This window comes from Bombina bombina, chromosome 2 (genome assembly GCF_027579735.1).
Source record: "Bombina bombina isolate aBomBom1 chromosome 2, aBomBom1.pri, whole genome shotgun sequence".
Classification (NCBI taxonomy): Eukaryota; Metazoa; Chordata; class Amphibia; order Anura; family Bombinatoridae; genus Bombina; species Bombina bombina.
In genome coordinates, this window is record NC_069500.1 from 1,079,546,516 (window position 1) to 1,079,568,285 (window position 21,770).

Genomic DNA, 21,770 nt, shown 5'->3' on the forward strand with positions numbered 1-21,770 from the left:
GATTTCTATAACATACATGATGCAAATACTTCATTTAGATGGCTGCTGTTTATCTGTATTCAAATGTCAAAAAGTTGTGGCTATTGCATAGCAAACATTATTTTGAAAAGTTCAATAAATATAAATGTTTGGCAAGTGGATCTATCATTCATATAATATTATCTATAATTTGCTTATTGGGTTTTTTTTGTCTTCACCTAGTTTTACATTAAGAATCATATTAAGTGCAGTGTTAAACAAAACAGTAGTGGTCACTATAGCAATATATACTTTTAAACCCTTTGAATAATTAGTATTTTTTTAATATATATTGCCTTTTTTTAAATACTTTTTTTTTTATTATTGAGACTGTAAGAAATATTCTGAGAGGAACAAATCTGTAATTAAGATTTAGGTAACCAGTAATAAAATTATCATCCATTCTGTCCACTACTCTGTCTATATTTTATTAAACCAACACAGGAAAAGTTAACTATAACTGACACACTTGGATCATAAGAATGACTATATTCATCAACGTTTTATGAATGTCTATAATACTAACTTTTAAATTCTTATTTGCCTAACACCACTGCAACCTGCTGCAAATCCATTTAGTTTTCATTGAGGTTTGCCCAGGAATTACACAGAACAAAATGTAAAATTCCTTCAAACTTGGAGTGTGCGTATTAACAAATGTTCATTAAATATTATAAACTTTATGAAAAAAAAAATCTCTAGAAAAAATGTAATCTCAATAGTTTACTCATGTTCCATTACCCTATAAGGCAATTAGTAATTTCCCCCACATTTACCCCGTTTGCCAAACACAGCTATTTTTTTTTTTTTTTAGTATTTAACCCTTTATTGGTGCCAGATTCAGCTAAACAGTGATACCCTAATATCAGGCAGCTCCAGTGTGTTACATGCAGCTTGTCTTCACTTAAGTATGCTGCATAAGTTTCCTCTCGCCTTCTTGTCTATCCCCACTCTGGTGCATGCTGTGTTTGTGCGTGGAACAGTGACGTCAAGGGGCGCGGGGTGGCAGCACCTCCCTGCGCTCCAGTTAAAAAGAACTAAAAAGAGGAGCGAAACATGAGAGTCCTGCGGAGATGCAAGAGCAGTACAAGCAGCAAACACAGGCAGCAGCATCCCAGGGCAGCATAGAGAACCCAGCACCGTTGTGCCAGCATCTCTCACTTCCTGATCCCCTGCAAGGAGCAAATCCACGCAGCCGATGACACCTGGCTGGCACAATACAGACTCACCTGAGACACCCACTGTATTATACCCCACAATAACAATACACCAAACTATTATTGTTTCTTGAACTTTTTTTACACATTATTTTAAAACGTTTTAGCATCTTACATCTTTTTTTATGAGTTTTGCTATCAAGTGATAGGAGCTGACACTTGTTTGTACAGAGGTTGTAGCTATGAATACGATGCTGGTGCTGCAGTGGATGCTGGTTTGTGGGCTTGCGCTGGTAATTATTGAGTGTGAAGCTAAGTATGGAGAGAAATCTGACTCTGCTGTTAGGAGAAGAAGGTGCTTAAATGGAAGTCCCCCAAAACGCGTAAAGAGGAGACATAGGAAGCTGCAGACCTTGGATTTGGGGGGAGCAGGAGAGAGTTGTAGGGGGCTCTATCCGCGTCTGTCCTGTTGTTCCAAGCCTGACAGCCCAGGAATACATCTGGACCCAAAGGTAAGCAACATGTGGCTGATTGCATCAAATGGTACAGATCTCCTTGTGTGACACACAGGACTTGGTTACTGAGGGGTTGAAATCCGTTTCCTTTAAGCTCATCTATCAGCTATATGCATCTCAATCTATTGCATACAATTAATTGTGATTTGTAATTATGCCAGTTCATCCTAGATATGCCTGTTGTCTAGGATTATATGTTGTGCAAGTAACTTGTTAAACTATGCAGTACTTTGTCAAACGGTGAGATGTATATTATGACACAACTAAAGGAGAGATATTATTACACAACTAAAGGAGATATATTATTACACAACTAAAGGAGAGATACTATCACACAACTAAAGGAGATATATTATCACACAACTAAAGGAGAGATATTATTACACAACTAAAGGAGAGATATTATTACACAACTAAAGGAGAGATATTATTACACAACTAAAGGAGAGATATTATCACACAACTAAAGGAGATATATTATCACACAACTAAAGGAGAGATACTATCACACAACTAAAGGAGAGATATTATTACACAACTAAAGGAGAGATACTATCACACAACTAAAGGAGAGATATTATTACACAACTAAAGGAGCGATATTATTACACAACTAAAGGCGAGATATTATCACACAACCAAAGGGTAAACGTATATTATCACACAACCAAATGAGAGATGTACATTATCACACAACCAAAGTCACACAACCAAAGGAGAGTTGCATATCATTACACAACCAAAGATGAGATGTATATTATCACACAACCAAAGGATAGATGTATATTATCACACAACCAAAGGTGATATGTATATTATCACACAACCAAAGGAGAGATGTATATTATCACACAACTAAAGGAGAGATGTATATCACACAACCAAAGGAGAGATGTATATTATCACACAACCAAAGGTGAGATGTATATTATCACACAACCAAAGGTGAGATGTATATTATCACACAACTAAAGGAGAGATGTATATATCACACAACCAAAGGATAGATGTATATTATCACACAACCAAAGGTGAGATGTATATTATCACACAACCAAAGGTGAGATGTATATTATCACAAAACCAAAGGTGAGATGTATATTATCACACAACCAAAGAAGAGATGTACATTATCACACAACCAAAGGAGAGATGTATATTATCACACATCCAAAGGAGAGATGTAATATTATCACACATCCAAAGGAGAAATGTATATTATCTCACAACCAAAAGAAAGCTGTATATTATCACACATCCAAAGAAGAGATGTAATATTATCACACATCCAAAGAAGAGATGTAATATCTAATATTATCACACAACTAAAGGTGAGATATTATCACACAACCAAAGGAGAGATATTATCACACAACCAAAGGAGAGATGTATATTATCACACAACTAAAGGTGAGATATTATCACACAACCAAAGGAGAGATGTTATCACACAACTAAAGAAGAGATGTATATTATCACACAACTAAAGAAGAGATATTATCACACAACCAAATGAGAGATGTATATCATCACACAACTAAAGAAGAGATATTATCACACAACTAAAGGAGAGATGTATATTATCACACAACTAAAGGTGAGATATTATCACACAACCAAAGGAGAGATGTATATTATCACACAACTAAAGGTAAGATATTATCACACAACCAAAGGAGAGATGTATATTATCACACAACTAAAGAAGAGATGTATATTATCACACAACTAAAGGAGAAATGTACATTATCACACAACCAGAATTGCTCAAATACTTAAATTGGAGAGCACCTGCTATCTTTATAATGCTGGTTGTTATAAGTGAAAAGTATTTTTAACCACATAACTGCCACAATGCGATGTATCTTTTTTTCTGACAGCCATTGGGGGTTAACCTTAAATGTTGAACACACGTGATAATTCAAAGCATAGATAGCTATGAAAGTTAATAACATACTGTCATTTAGATAATTATTTGTTTGAAACAAAGGGAAATTGTTTGCTCACGTGCGATAACATTTTCAATTAAGTTGAGCTCTCCTTTAGTTTTGGTAATTTAATATAGTTCATTGGTATTTTATGATTACAATCTATCCAAACTTTTTATGTTGCAGACAACAAAACTATCAGAGGCCAGTATGGGGCTTACTTTGGTCTGTATGGGGCTTGTATTTTACTGTATGGGGCTTGCATTGGGTTGTATGGGACTTGCATTGGTCTGTATGGGTCTTGAATTGGACTGTTTGGGGCTTGCATTTATCTGTATGGGATGTGTATTGATTTGTATGGAACTTGTATTGATGTGTGTAGGATGTGCATTTTTGTGTATGGAACTTGCATTGGGACTTGTATTGGTGTGTGCGGGAACTTGCATTGGGACTTGTATTGGTGTGTGCGGGAACTTGCATTGGGACTTGTATTGGTGTGTGCGGGAACTTGCATTGGGACTTGTATTGGTGTGTGTGGGAACTTGCATTGGGACTTGTATTGGTGTGTGTGGGAACTTGCATTGGGACTTGTATTGGTGTGTGCGGGAACTTGCATTGGGACTTGTATTGGTGTGTGTGGGAACTTGCATTGGGACTTGTATTGGTGTGTGCAGGAACTTGCATTGGGACTTGTATTGGTGTGTGTGGGAACTTGCATTGGGACTTGTATTGGTGTGTGTGGGAACTTGCATTGGGACTTGTATTGGTGTGTGTGGGAACTTGCATTGGGACTTGTATTGGTGTGTGCGGGAACTTGCATTGGGACTTGTATTGGTGTGTGTGGGAACTTGCATTGGAGAATATGGGGCTTGCTCTGGACTGTATAGGGCTTGTGTTGCTTAATATCGGACTTGCATTGCTCTCAATGGGACTTGCATTGGTCAATATCGGGATTGCATTTGTCAATATCAGGCTTACATTGCTCTCTATGGGACTTGCATTGGTCAATATCAGGCTTGCATTGCTTTCTATGGGACTTGCATTGGACTGTATGGGGCTTGCATTGGTCAATATCGGGATTGCATTGTTCTCTATGAGACTTGCATTGGACTGTATGGGGCTTGCATTGGTCAATATCAGGCTTGAATTGTTCTCTATGGGACTTGCATTGGACTGTATGGGGCTTGCATTGGTCAATATCGGGATTGCATTGTTCTCTATGAGACTTGCATTGGACTGTATGGGGCTTGCATTGGTCAATATCAGGCTTGAATTGTTCTCTATGGGACTTGCAATCGACTGTATGGGGCTTGCATTGGTCAATATCAGGCTTGCATTGTTCTCTATGGGACTTTCATTGGACTGTATGGGGCTTGCATTGGTCAATATCAGGCTTGCATTGTTCTCTATGGGACTTGCAATCGACTGTATGGGGCTTGCATTGGTCAATATCAGGCTTGCATTGTCTATGGGACTTGCATTGGATGGCATGAGGATTGCATTTGATATCTGACATACACAACTGTGATAATGGAGATGGTAGCTGAAAGGCTCCAGAACTACAATTAGTTACATTTTCATTTTTGTAATTCCTTAACCCCTTGGCAAGTAAAAAGTGCTGCTGCATTGCTGGACAAATACTGGCAGCCAAACTCCATTAGTCAGATGACAGCTCATGGAAAAGTGAACTTCCATGTAATTACTCAGATCATTGCTACATTACCTGCCAGCGTTCATTACCTACAGTAGCACTGATGGACCCTCATGCACTTTGCATTTATTTATGAATTCTTTATGCACCTTGAGAACTTAGGCGGCTGCTCACTGTAAACAAATCTGCAAATGATGAGGATTAGCACCGAGTTTGTAACAAGGCTCAGTGGAGTAGTTAGAGGTTTCACTTGAGAGATGTAAAATTCGCTACTTTTCACATGCAACATTTTCCTATATGTCATACTAACCCAAGAACACCAACGTGAAAAGCAAACACAAGTACTGTAACTGAATTCAGCCAGGAGTGCTGGAACAGGCAATATACAGCCTCTGGGCAATCACAAAACACATCCATGATGTAATGTAATGGCTCAACTCTTCATTCAAAGTTATTTCTTTAAAGGTAAATATCATAGCCCTAGAGGCAAATTACCGCCCTGATTTAATAGCCAGTCTGCCCTTAATTTGAACCCATTGTATTCTGAAGTTAACACTAATCTGATATTTATTCATCAATAATCGTTATTTCTTGAATTTATGTTATTTTAATATGTAAGAACGACCAGGAGAAATCAATACACTGAAAATTATCGTCTATCTAAAAAACTATTTTGTTTAGTTGGTGGAAACAATTGTTGCTTTGATGTGTATTGTCTGAACCCAAACTGTTTCTTTCATGATTCGGATACAACATGCAATTTTAAACAACTGTCCATTTTACTTCAATGATCAAATTTGCTTCAGTCTCTTGGTATCAGTTGCTGAAGAAACAGCAATGCACTACTGAGAGCTAGCTGAATAAATCTTTTGAGCCTATCGCAAGAGACAAGTTTGTGCAGACATCAATCACCAGCTAGCAACCAGTAGTGTAGGATATGTACATATTATTTTTCAACAAAGTATACCAAAAGAACAAAGTACATTTGAAAATAGAAATTAATTTAAAAGTGTTTTAAAATGACATGCTCTATCTGAATCATGCAAGTTTATTAATGACTTTCCTATCCCTTTAAACTAACTTGACATTAAGGTGATTTTTAACTTTGCTTATGTTATATTTGAAATACATAAAACACAGTTGAAGCTCTGTTTGATATGTGTAGAAATAATATAGTTTTGCCAAAGTTCAAATATTTTGGAGTAGTAGATGAGTGTCTTTTTTTTATAGTCAGGATGTGGTCCATACATAGAACTGCATGGATAGGTACATATGATTAACAGCATATTGGCATAAGTAAGTTTGTATACAAATGCCTTTATTATTTATGTTAGCTTAGATTTAATTGTGTTTATATGATTGCAGAGTAAGTGTCATTTGTCCACACATATTTACAACAAGTATACATTTGTTGGGCCACATATGTATACAGAACCTCTCTTCATAAACAAAGTGATTGGGATTTATAGGTACGGACATACATGTTTATCTCTGGCGTGGGTGAATTTCTGTACCAATATTTAATACATAGGCCTATCAGTTACACTGCTTGTATAAAGCTGTATACACAATATCATTCAAACTTTTATATATGTGTTTCTATGGAAATTTTATATACATATAAGTAACAAACCTATTTTTCAGAATACCATGTGCAGCTTTATATATCAGTTGGCAGGTGGTTTTGTATGTTAATACAATTCCATCATTTTTTTCCTCTATTTACACTGATACTGATTTATTTTGTGTTAGTATTAAACTAAGGGAGAGAACATATGGCCAAGTTTGGGAGTGGTGGATTCCTGCAGTTTGGAGCCTGCTTTTTTCAGGCCTGGACATCAGTGTATACATTGGAAGCCTCAGACTGCATCAATGCTTAAGGCTTAACTGTTACCATGACTATTACATTGCTCTCTATCAGCTACTTCATGCCCATACCATGAACAGAAACATCCTCACAAACAAGTTTCACATTACAGACCACACGGAAAACTGAAAGTCTTACCAAATGCCAGATTTTATAGTCCGAAAAAAAAGATGCTGGAGAAGATGTTTATCTTGACACCTTCATTACTTCCTCCACCTTCTGCACAGTTTGCAACACCTTGTCTGCCAGGGAGACTAGAAATGCAATGTAGCAAAATGTTTAAACTTTATACCATTTCCAACAGAGTTTTAAAAAGTTACTTCTTCACCAACCTATATTTAAAACAACAATATAATGTAATTGTCTATACTAGAGTCATAATAATATCATTACAAATCATGTTTTGTGTAGTTTTGACAGTTATGTATCATACTGTCAGAATAGTTCAGTGCTAATATTAAACACTATACTATATGGGCTCTTAAACCGTGATGTGTTGGTGTTAATTGAAGGATACTGTACTTTTATTTGTTGTTATAGGAACAGTTAAGTCATAGAACATACAATTTACAAACTAAATCTATCTAAAAAAATAAATCTATCTATTTTGCTTCATTCTCTGTTGTCATAAGATGAAAAGCATACCTAGGTAGGCTCAGGCGCAGCGATGCATTGCTGGGAGCTAGCTGCTGATAAGTGGCTGCACATATATGCCTCTTGTCATTTTCTCACTTAAGGTTCACTTGGTGTTCAACTAGTTCCCAGTAGTGTATTGCAGTTCCTTCAACAAAGAATACCAAGAGAATGAAGCACATTTGATAATAGTAGTAAAATGAAAAGCTGTTTAAAATGTTATGCTCTATCTGAATCATGAAATAACATTTTTTGTTTCATGTCATAGTAATACGCATGCTTATATATATATATATATATATATATATATATATATATATATATATATATATATATATATAATATACAGAGCATACAAAACCTGGTATTGTTTAAAGAAGAAACCTGTGCACCGTCTACAACACTTTTAAGTTAGTCCACTGAAATGAATTATCAACAGCATTAGCAGGTATCGAAAGACTAGACTATAGCAGTGGTGTAGGTTTTTGCAGCCGTAGGCCCTTCTTATTTATGCCATACCCCATAACCTGCTAAGATGCATCAAATAATCATTGGGTGGCATTGGGTTGTGTGCGCAAGGAGTATGGACATTACATATAAACATGTACATTTACCTATTAAACATGGCAGTATAGGAAATATGGGTGATCCGTTTGAATAGTTCAGATTTATCTGAGAATACTACTTACTACAGTTCTGAGGGGTACCGCTTTTGTACCATAAATGGCCAGCATGGCAGCATGCTCAACATCGGCTGATACACAAAATATGCATCCCTAAATTGTACCTCATTGGGTAAGGTTTAAATATGGCCCTAGTGTCTTATGATTTGCTTTGTTTTAGCATAAAAATACACATCCAATTAATGAGAGATTTAGAATTATTTTTAAAACCTTTTTTTTTATACTTGGGTTCAGTTTTGCTTGTTATTGTACACTTGTAGTGTTGGAATAAATGGATTGAATATTTGAGTCATCTACATTTGATGGCGTTACTATAAACTACCTAAAATGAGTAGGAGTAAGAAAGAATCTTGTAAACAATAATGTAAAAGAATAACAGCGATAGGTGATAACATTTTGTTCGTAACCAGGTAAATCGGGAGCAGAATATTTGGCCTAACAGATTGCTAAAACAAAGACTATCACACATCTTAATAATTTGTTCTATGTTTTCTATACCTAAGGGATAATTTTTTTAACTGTTATATTTCTTGTATGGCCTCTTGAATGCAGAATGTGTTTAATGCACCCCTTTCATTGTTCATTTATCTGAACACCCTGACATGGGCTTAACGAGTGATATCATTAACAATCAGTGCACGTGAAATAAACCGTCAGGTGTCTTTTTTTCCCCTTCTTATTCTGGTTCTAGTTTAATTAGCAATTCTTGAGTGGTAAATGTGTTGTTGTCAAGGTCTCAGAGACCCTTAGAAAACTAGTTTTTTCAGCCTTCTTGGTCTGAGCATAGTAAAGAAAAATGCCCATTGCTGAATAAAATTTTTCTGCTTAGTTCACGGTAGATTTCATTCTATTCTCATGTAAACAGCTTCTACGAATCAACATATGTGTCTGGGTGGTATCTTTTACTTTGTTTTGTAACAAAAAGCCATATTGCATCATTTAATTTGCTCAAGTCATGCAAATAGGACAAAATCAATAGGACAAAAAGGGGTCGACTTCTCCTCCTCCTCACTAAACTGCTGCCCACACACAGAGTCTTGTTGCTTATGGCAAAAGAATAACAACACTATTGTGTTTGTTAGTTGGTTCACTAATGGGTGAAACTGGAGAACATCATTCTCCTTCAGTCCTTCAGCTCTGTTTAAATGTTCCAACCTTTTCAGGGAGTATTTGGTCTTACCCCCTTTTCTCATCATAGATGAGTGAGAAGAACTATCTTGTTCACATTTCAAGTGTCCCTTCCCCTTCCTCCTTCCTATGATTCAGGGCATTGTATGAGTTCAGGTGTAGATAATCTTGTGTTGTTAGATATCAGAGACAGTGATTAAATTATGATGGTAACAGGTATTAGTACGTTTAATTACAACCATGTATTTTAAGTTGTTTTTTTATCATTAATGATTTTGGTAATATGTACTAACAATGTTAGGACCAAACTTTGTTTTAGGTTGGTAGGTGTGTGTGTGTGTGTGTGTGTATATGTGTGCGTGTGTGTGTGTATATGTGTGTGTGTGTGTGTGTGTATGGAATTGCCAAGTTTCTACACCAAAGTTTATTGAAAAAATCTAGGGCTGAAGTATCTTTAAAACTGAGACAGCTGTCACTATACTATTCAAGGGGCTGAGCATTTTACAACAGACTCTCCATTTTTTAGTATTGCCTGGGGCCAGCTAAAATATTTCATCCCTAAACCTGCCTTTACACTAGCTGTTGGTATCATGTCATCTGAGGACCTTAGATGACCCAACTGATAGCCTGGAGAAAATGCAATCTGCTCAATAGCTACTGAAATTCAGGTTTTAAATGTCTCATTTAAAACTTGAAGAGGTAAGAAGTTTTTAGTTTCCTTTAAAACATTTTGAAGATATAGCAGTTTAAATATTTGGCTCTTCTGAGGATGACAGTATTTGTGGAATTGTTGATTGTGCAGATATTTGTAGAACCAGTAGTGTAGGAACCTCTTAAAGGGATAGAAAGGTCAAAAAAGAAATTACACAGGTGTATTTCAATGTGAAATTGAAGCATTTTTGCAATATACTTTCATTAGCAAAAATGCAGCATATCCACATATCCTGAGAGGGCCCGTGCACTAGTATTCAAACACCACACCTTCTCAAAGAGCTGTTGGTGGTGTCTATTTCTTCTGAATATGTAGTTTGTGTCATATAAGCCACTTCTGACTCTCTGAGGTGTGGTGTTTGAATATTGGTGCATGGCCTTCAAAGGATATGTGCCTATGCCGCAGGAAAAACAATAATAACTTTTACTAGAAGCATTTTTTATAATGAAATGAAATGCTTTTATTTCACTTTGATGCACAAGCACATTTCTTTTTTGACCATTCTATCCCTTGAAATGTTAAAATTAATAATATCTGGAAACGGAATCATACAACATATTTTTAAATAAAGGGGCATGATAGTGAAAACTGAAATATGTTTTGATGCATTTCAGCTTTGAATAAAAGCATTTTAAGCTATACTTTTATTAGCAAACATGCTTCTGGTAGGAATTATTACTTCATGGTCAGTGCACCTGCATTTAGTCAGAGAGGATGGTGTTGGTTTGTGCTGTGCATGCTGAGCCATTGCTGATACGTACCATTGTAGGTTGTCTGAGGAGGGGAGGTGTTTGTATGCTGGTGCAATGGGCACATGCAGAATAAGTACATATCCCCCAACACAGTAATAGTACTGGTTGTGCAGCAAGCACCTGTTATTCAGCAGTGCATGTGCCGAGGCCAACAACACAAGTTTCAGCTGTGTAAAAGCCTTAGAGAACTTTATTTACCGCATGCTGATCTATCAAGTTGCTGGCCTGTCTACCTAAATGACATATACTAGGAGTCATGCCATAACCTAACTGCCACAATGAACCATGAATGATAAAGGTATTCACTATATTTCTTCCAGAAGTAAAGCACATTTCCAAATAGAAACAGTAGCTTCTACAATACATTGGAAGCACTTACAGCCAAGCTGTCAATAAATGGCTGTGTGATTATGGCTCTTAAGTGTGTCCTTTTACATTTGTTTGTTTGCACTTGTTCTATACAGACAAAGGCTTCTGTCAGACACCACCAACTAAACAAACAATTTCTCCAACCCCCCTTTACCAATGATATAGATATAATAGAGTTTTTTAATTACAAGTATACAATAGTATAACATTCACAATGAGTTATATAAAGATATAATTTAGGATATTTGCTAGAAGATGTATTTTATAAAATCATATAGATGTCAGAATAATATACTGTACATTCATACAAATGCACTAAATCCTAGCAAATTGCAACATATTTTTTTTTTCTGGCTTAATTCTGGACATATTTTAAATCATTCAGAATATTATAGTTAATGTGTATCGTGCAAATCCGTTAAATTATATGTGTATTGTTGTGGTAATGCATCAGACCACAGCTTACATTGGTCATTTGGAATTTTGTTTTTAATGTATATAATTTCGGAGGGACTGGAAAATGTGCTATTATACCACTTGCATCATCATTAAATATAATCATTTCGTTGAGGATAATTAGCAAACCTAGATGGATCCTAACCACAGTCTGTGTGTGGGTCCTAGACATGGTTTCCCTGGAACAGTTATGTTAACCAGTTTGGTGTTGGTTTCTGCAAATTCAGGGTGAAGCAGGAAATAACTTTCAATTAACAAATAAGAGATAAAGACTGTATTTATATAGTGAGTTGCAACCATGTATACGTGTGTATTCTAAGACTAGCATATAGTATATATGTATGTATAAATATGTATGTGTGTGTGTATATATATATATATATATATATATATATATATATATATATATATATATATACTGTATATATATGTGTGTGTGTATATATACATATATGTGTGTGTGTGTGTGTATATATATATATATATATATATATATATACATATGTGTGTATATGTATGTGTATATATATATATATATATATATATATATATATATATATATATATATATATATATATATATATATATATATATATATATATATATATGTATATACCAAATACACAAAAAGAAAATTTGAGAAAGTTATACCTGTCACCATTTATAAAGATTATATATATAAAGGGATATGCAGCCTGGTAAAATATTATGCAAACAAGCTGAAGAGAAGAGAGGCGATACCGGTATAAGGTACAGCCAAAAAGACCAGGAAAAAGAAGCAATCACCTTAAATAAATAACATGCCACTAATAAATTTCATATATTTGCAAATGTGATCAAAGTTAATAAAGCAAAAAAACTTACAGTCCAAAATACTAAAACACATAACACAAGGACATACATAGAACAGACAGACACACATATGGGCCCCTCATTCAGCTCCAAAATAGTGATCTAAGCCCACAATAAGAATCCAGGTACAAAGCAGCATGAAGTACCACTTATAGGACAACAGCAGTTATAAATCCACATATGAATGTTAAATGAATAACACGAGGAATGAAATGCATCAATTATAATGAATGATGATGATGGTAAATGAAAAGTGAATGATGATGATGGTAACTGAAAGTTATGAAAATATGAGCGGCACAGCAGTGATAAATACAGAGCAGTCACTAATGTCAGTGAGACATAAATCACTTAGGCCAACCTGGAGCCTATACACAAATTCAGCATCCCTGCAATCATCCCAATCTTACTGCCTAGTGTGGGGTATCCACATGAGAGAATAAGTGAGAGGGAAAGTATTCAAGTATTCAGGCATCCATAATATAATGGGCGATAGTTCATACCAAGCCAGATTTATGCCAAATTATCACTCTCACAGATAAGCAGTCCGATGGTACTCACTACTCCTCCACACTTAGGCGATGTGTACGTTGAATGCATTCTGTGAAGCAGGTACTGCTGGACAAACCAGTGGGGGGATCCCACAAACAAATTGCTGCACAAATTCATATTTTCATAACTTTCAGTTACCATCATCATCATCATCATCATCATTCACTTTTCATTTACCATCATCATCATTCATTATAATTGATGCATTTCATTCCTCATGTTATTCATTTAACATTCATATGTGGATTTATAACTGCTGTTGTCCTATAAGTGGTACTTCATTCTGCTTTGTACCTGGATTCTTATTGCCGGCTTAGGTCACTATTTTGGAGCTGAATGAGGGGCCCATATGTGTGTCTGTCTGTTCTATGTATGTCCTTGTGTTATGTGTTTTATTGCTTTATTAACTTTGATTAAATTTGCAAATATATGAAATTTATTAGTGGCATGTTATTTATTGAAGGTGATTGCTTCTCTCACTCAGTATATCAACTGCCTGGGTGCTAGTGTAATTAAATATAGCTGAACACAAAACTGGCGCTCTCTGGTCTTTCCAAAAATATATTTTACTGTGAAAGTAGTGATGTTTCGGGGACAAAGTATCCCTTTCCTCAGACCTGAGGAAGGGGATACTTTGTCCCCGAAACGTCACTACTTTCACAGTAAAAGATTTTTTTGGAAAGACCAGAGAGTGCCAGTTTTGTGTTCAGATATATATATATATATATATATATATATATATATATATATATATATATATATATATTTATATATATATATTTGTATATATATATATATATATATATATATATACATGTGTGTATGTATATATATATATATATATATATATATATATACACACATATGTGTGTGTGTATATATATGTTTGTGTATATATACGTGTGTGTATTTACCATTATATAGTTTGCTCCTCATCAGCTTTCTTAACTAAACAGTTTTTTATGTAGCATGCTTTTTTTAAGGCATTACTGAATAGTATGAGAATATGAGTCTTTTTGATCTTTGAGATAAACCGCAGCAAGAAGAATAGAACATTGAAAATAAAGCTGGAAGTATACTTATATACATCTTCTAAAAGAACAGTGACTGTTTTACATACCAGTACTGCAATTAATGTGTTAAACACGGCCTGAAGGCGTTATAATTGACTTCACAGAGAGTATTAGTTTATTGAAACTAAACCTGGAATGATGGCTCTATCAATCTTCCAGAAAGGTAATTTTACCACAGACCTCACACAGAACAAGATTTTAGGCTACTGCTGTGTTGGAACAGTATGAGACAAAAAGAATATATGCTGCTGTTGAATTTATACAATTTATTAAACCCCATTCCATATCTCATGTTCCTATATGAATACTTTTGTTGCCCTCAACTTCCAGTAATATTTATTTCACAGTTGAATAAATGTAAGTGTAGTCTGCACATAGTCAGTGTATTGGCACCAATTAAATCTAGCTTTTAGAATAAACATCAGTAATTAAAGTTATTACTACTGATGACAGTTTTTAAGAGAATTTTAATGTACACAAAAGTCAAAATGAACAGAAATGCTTGCCCATGACTTATGTACTAGTATAAATGCCTGTTTTTAGAAAGGGGAAACAGAAAAGGCAAAATATAAAGCCAAAGCCAGCTGTATACTTAATGCTTACCACCAAATTATTTCAAAACTGCCCTACACCACATAACTGTCAGCTCTCTCCCTCCCTCTCTGGTATATGTGTATGTGTGTGTGTATATATATATATATATATATATATATATATATATATATATATATATATATATATATACTCTGTATATATCAGAGAGGAAGGAAGAGTTTATATTTGTTAAGCCGAATGGAATGTTAGAACTGATGACCATAATGATGTAGTTTGTGATGTCATCAATGATGTCTTATAAAATATCCCCCAAGGTGGGTAGGGGCAGTTATTTCAAAATCTCCTAGCTTTGGAACATGCAATTGAGAAATAACTTTGATATCTATGTAACTTGTTTTTATTTATGAATTTGATACCTATGAATTTACAGTTTAAATACATTTATTTTAAAAATCTAGCAAAGGTTTTAGGCAAAGCACATTCTAATGCAAAGCATTGTAATCAGAATTGCTAGGATTTATGACATTATTTAATATATTATAATGTAGGGCAGTTTACATTATAACTAGTATTGGGCTGGATTACAAGTGGAGCGCAATTGTTTGCGCGCAAGCGATTAGGGGTTTATAGCCTAGGCAACCTGTGAAGCTCTGGTGAACTCCATGCCCAAGAGGGTTAAGGCAGTGCTGGAAAATAATGGTGGCCACACAAAATATTGACACTTTGGGCCCAATTTGGACATTTCGACTTAGGGATGTACTCCACTTTTGTTGCCAACGGTTTAGACATTAATGACTATGTGTTGAGTTATTTTGAGGGGACAGCAAATTTACACTGTTATACAGGCTGTACACTCACTACTTTACTTTGTAGCAAAGTGTCATTTCTTCAGTGTTGTCACATGAAAAGATATCATAAAATATATATAAAAATCTGAGGGATGTACTCACTTTTGTGAGATACTGTATATGTGTGTATGTACGCTATATTGTAAAATCGGCTTTTTGAGCGCAAGCGAAAACAGTTTATGTTCAACTCATAATACGAGCGCAACACAACGTGCACAAAAAGCTACTTTTGTTAATACTCGAGCGGTTATAGAGCTTGCAACATATGAAACCACCTTAGATATCAACAAAAAAACCTAGAAAACAATTGCCCACTCATTATTTTTGGTCACAAATTAAATTCAAACAGTGTAAGTCTTGGGGATCTGAAAAAAAAAAAGTTAAAAAAAAAATTTTCAAATTTTTTTTTTAGACTTTTTTTTAAATAAATAAAACCTTAAAAAATAATAAAATAAAAAAAAACTAAAAAAAAATCCTAGCACCCAGGAGGGAAAGTGCTTAGCGCTCAAAGGGTTAAAAAGATAGATAATCCCTTTATTACCCATTCCCCAGCTTTGCATAACCAACACTGTTTTATTAATAAACTATTACCACTATGATTACCTTATATCTAAGTCTGTACAGACTGCCCCTTATTTCAGTTCTTTTAACAGACTTGCATTTTAGCCAATCAGTTCTGACTCCTAAGCAACTCCACGGGAGTGAGCACAATGTTATCTAATGTGGCACACATGAATTAACCCTGTCTAGCTTTAAGAACTGTCAAAATGCACTGAGATAAGAGGCGGTCTTCAAGGGTTTAAAAATTAGCATAGGAATCTACCTAGGTTTAGCTTTCAACAAAAAATACTAAGAGAACAATGCAAATTTGATGATAAAAATAAATTGGAAAGTTGTTTAAAATTGCTTGCCCTATCTGAATCATGAACATTTAATTTTGACTAGACTGTCCCTTTAACTTTCTGTAGCACAAAACCACTTCCACTACCAACGAAAATATTGTTCTATGCTGCTAGACTACTGTAACATAACAAAACAGATGTGAATATTTAACATGTACATGCATTTACAGATCGCGTTTTGCAAACATGCTGCAGTTGTATTTATTGTTTTTCCCACAATTCCAGTGATTCACATTACTTGTGCAAGATATCATATACTGGGCCATTCATTAAATAGACAGTCTATCAAAATTAGACTTAGATACAAGTTAATCACAGGGGTAAAAAGTGTATTAATATAACAGCATTGGTTATGAAAAACCAGGGCATGGGTAATAAAGGGATTATCTATCTTTTTAAACAATAAAAATGTTCAAGTAGACTGTCCCTTTAACACAGCTGTATATGTCAGTAGCAGGAACACCAAATGCAATCAGATAGAAAAGACAGGTGAAATGAACCTAAATGAATTTAGAAAATGAACAGTTTGGCAGCATAACCAGCGTCTATGAACCAGCCAATGATGAGCTATCAATGATGATCCATACTAATTAAACAAACTTTTTTTTTTTAAATTCTAATCAAATGTTATAAGCATTTAAAAAAATAAAAATAGGCTTGTGATCAAAAAATAAAACTGTTCGATACGGAACTATTTTATATAAATTTTCTATTTGAGCTTTTTATCCCTTTAAATCCTGACTTGTGTGTAGACTTCATGGACTAGAGCTGGACACTGCCATTATTTTCCCGCGATAGCCCCGGTTTGTGGCCTCCTCTCTCTTTGTATAATAGTTCTATGATTCTAACTCATATTGTAATAATTTGCCCTGAGCTGTGGGCTTGGCATAGTTGTTTGTTTGCTGTGGGCTTGGCATGGTTTTAAAAGTGCTGTGGGAAGTCTTTGCGGGTCTTACAGCAGAATAATGAAATAATATGCCTAAACTGGCATCACTGAATCTCCTGCAGTTTACAAATTAGATTGTATAATGCAAAATGTAATAATTTGCGTATATTGTGTGCAATTTATGGAAACCCTGCTTACTTGATTGCTTTACTGTAAGGTGTCCCTGGATTCTTTTTTCTCCACATGTTGGCAGCTAAAAACTTAGAATTTAAAGTTTTTCATTGAAATCTTTTTAATATGCTTTCTTCTACAGATCGAGCATTGCTAAATATTAACACTATCATGCATGTCTAAATATAGCCACCAATCAGCAAGTACTACCCAGGTTCTGAACCAAAAATGGGCCAGATATTAAGCTTACATTCCTGCCTTTTCAAATAAAGATAGCAAGAAAACAAAAATAATAATAATAATAGGAGTAAATTACAAAGTTGATTAAAATTGCATGCTCTATCTAAATCATGACAAAAAAAGGGTTTAGTATCCCTTTAAAGGACCACTCAATGCAGTAGAATTGTATAATTAACAATTTAACAATAAAAGGACTATGCAATAACACCTTTTTTTTTTTTCTGACAATGTATTTTTTTCTCCTATTTTCCGGCCTCCTGTATCATGTGACAGGCATCAGCCAATCACAGACTAGTATACGTATACCCTTTGAGCTTGTGCACATGCTCAGTAGGATCTGGTTCCCCAGAAAGTGTGCATATAAAAAGCATGTGCAAAATGTGATAATGGAAGTAAATTGTAAAGTGTCTTAAAAGTGCATGTTCTAGCTGAATCATAATTTGACTTGAGTGCCCCTTTAATGTACTGTCATGGAAAGGGCCCAAATTTCAACAAATGAGACAAAACGAAAGATGTCAATTTAACAATAGAATAAGCAATTTAAAAATATTGAATTTAATTTTGTGCGGCTGATGATAGTTTATTTTTAACTTTAATATCCCTTTTTTTAGTGTAACAAGGCATTTAATGGTACCAGATAAGCTATGACTCTTTTAATTTAATGTAATTGATCCAAATGTTATCAGTATATTCCAATACATGGATATATAATGTATTTATAATATTTATTTTACTAGGTAATTATCTTTTTTTGCTATTAATGTAGCACCTGTTACCTAGCTGAAGCCATGGGCATCTGGAGGAGGGAGCACGGGGGGGGGGGAGTCCTCCTCATATTTTGATCTTTATATCCCATTATAAATACCCAATTGAGGGCTAGATTACGAGTGGAGTGGTAGCTTGTGCTCCCTCTCGCGTGTTAACCCTACTAGACTAGACACTTTTTGTGTGCGTTGGGTAGCGAGCGTATTGCAAGTTGGAAGTAAAAAGTTTTCACTCGAGCGCTAACCCGACACGTGCAAAAAGCTGAACTTTAAATACCTTGTTAACATATTCCCAATAGACTTCAATAGAGTGCAAAAAAGTGGGGAAAAACACCCAACAAGTGACGCAAACCTGATTATGTTTTCTCAAGTGTGCTAAACCGACATTAAATATTATATTATATATATATAGCAAACTCATGAAAGTGAATCCACCCTCCTGGATCATCTGCCTGGGTGCAGAAATGAAGTGAATATTGTTACAAACAAATGTACTCTCAGGTCTTCTCAATGGTGTGTCAAAAAAACTAAATATATTTGACGTTTTGGGGTTCACACAGACCCCTTCATCAGAAATTTTGATGAAGGGGTCTGTGTGAACCCCAAAATGTCAAATAAATTTTGTTTTTTTACACACCATTGAGAAGACCTGAGAGTGCATTTGTTTGTAACAATATTATATATAGATATATAGATAGATAGTTAGATAATAGATAGATAGATAGATAGATAGATAGATAGATAGATAGATAGATAGATAGATAGATAGATAGATATAGATATATTATATTTAGACATTTTTTCCTAACACTTGAGACCTCATATCTTTGAGCCCATATAACTTTTCAATGCAATATTTAAAAATATTTTTTATCAGTGTTATCACGACTGTAACTGTACTTTTCAATGCAGTTTTGATTTCTTTGTGCAACCTTTATGACTTGTGTAATAGTTAACCAGAGATCTAAAGTTGTGCTATCCCGACGTGTGTTAAATTAAATTGCATTCAAGCAAAGCATTTACTTTCAACCCCTAATAGTGAGCTACATCCGTTGCGTGCAAAAAAGCCTTGATAAACCGTTAATCGCTCATGCGCAACAGTTAGCGCGCCACTTCTAATCTTGCCCTGATCCATTTTTATGTCATTGAACTAATTTTCTTAAAAAAAAATGTGTAGTTCATGTATATAACAATCAGCTCTTCTTCCACATGTTGACACTGATATTATTGATTTATTTATGCCCACCCCTGGAGTAATATCTAGGGATACCCATGTCAGACCTGTAACTTTTTACAGAGGAACTGGAGAGATACGCTTTGTGGATATTGACACTTCATATTATAAAGCAAAACTAACTTTGTACATGGTAGCAGCATATAGTGTAAAAAACAAATGAACTCAGGGAGCACAAAAACCTTTATGAGAAAATTGCACAGTAAGAATTCTGAAAATAGGATAAAACACTCAAAAATGTGTATTTTATTTATCTAGATATTGTATAAAGTTTTAGTCCATAATTTGAACATCACACTGTGGCAGCAAATGGGTTAAACTTCATATTTATGCAAGCAAAGATTTACAGAACACATAAAAGTACAACTATTCACAGGGCAAATGTGTATATATTAGAAATATTTTTGTAGCCCAATTTCCATGGCAGTGAGACATCTTTACAACCAAAAGCAGTAGAACTTGCATTCAACACTTTGCTGTGCTGTGTAATTTGTTGTTTCAACTGTTTTGTTCTCCTTTTTTTTCCTGTGAAGCAGCGAGGCATAGGTCATGTGTTTATTTTACTCTGGTTTGTGGCTTACAGATATTTTCAGTTACCAACAACACGGAATGTGCAAAGCTTCTGGAGGAAATCAGATGTGCGTACTGTTCACCACATGCTCAGAACCTCTTCAATCCACCTGAAAGAACAGAGACATCTGAGAGGCAGCTCCTCCTCCCCACCCTCTGCAAAGACTATTGCAAAGAATTCTACTACACGTGCCGAGGGCAGATACCAGGTATAACTGAACAATTTGATTGGATGAAAAAAGATGTAAGATGATAACATTGAGGCATAAGTATGTGCATTGACTGTTTCCTACACGTTTAGAGGGACATATTTGTGTTCTTAGAATAGTGGACATTCATTTGTTTTCCAGTCTGAAACAGGATATGTATGTTGAAGTAATTATGTGTGTCAGTTTTGCAGCTGGGAAACTTTGCTAATTAACCACCAATAAATTGTGCCCTAAATCACAGGTCAAAAGAATGAACTAAAGTAAAAAAAGATGTTTTGCAGTAATACCTTATTTACCACTTTTGCGTAATTAAATAAAACTATATTAGATTTTTTATATTTATATCCATTTACTATGTGTTTTAGGTACCAGAAATTGGCACATTTATTTTATTACATGTTTCAAAACTCCCCCATGCCCCAAATTACTTAAAGGGACAGTTTACTCAAAATTTTCTCCCCTTTGATGTGTTCCCAATGATCCACTTAACCGGCTGGAGTGTATTAAATGGTTTACAAGTAGATCCTTTACCCTTATATTGGCATTTGAAATACTTGATTTAGCATGTCGTATCCCCACCTATTCTGAAAGTTTGTGGCCGCAGGTCCCAGCTATAGATAAGCTTTGTAAACACAGCCAGCAGAAGAAATTATCCTCCAGTAGGATATAGCAGAGATAAGGTAATAAAATGTTGATTTTCCATTGTTCTCTCCAAGTACTGGTGATTGGTTTATGGACAGATATAAGATAAAGAAGCAGGTATATGTACACAATGTGATACAGTAATGAGATCTGATTATACCTACAAGCTCAACCCATTTTATTAGGTTGTCGCTTCAAAACACAAAATCAGAGCTTAAATATTCACAAATAAACTTTAAAAAGCAAATTTTCATACATTTTTTACTCCGCAGTTGGTAAAAAAAGCAATTGTAAACACATTAAGGGAAAACTATTTTACAGTACAGGGAGTGCAGAATTATTAGGCAAATGAGTATTTTGACCACATCATCCTCTTTATGCATGTTGTCTTACTCCAAGCTGT

The 21,770-nt window shown here is 34.8% G+C and overlaps 1 protein-coding gene across 2 annotated transcripts in view; it reads left to right on the forward strand.

Annotated features, from left to right (window-relative positions):
• Window positions 1–1,092: 1,092 nt before the first annotated feature.
• HHIP (hedgehog interacting protein) overlaps window positions 1,093–21,770 on the forward strand; it is a 236,651-nt gene continuing 215,973 nt past the window's right edge. For both annotated transcript variants that reach the window (XM_053703703.1, XM_053703702.1), the window contains exons 1-2: window positions 1,093–1,687; window positions 20,530–20,725. In XM_053703703.1, coding sequence (XP_053559678.1) covers window positions 1,418–1,687; window positions 20,530–20,725 — 466 coding nt within the window. In that variant the 5' untranslated portion in view covers window positions 1,093–1,417. The remainder of the gene's footprint in view (window positions 1,688–20,529; window positions 20,726–21,770) is intronic.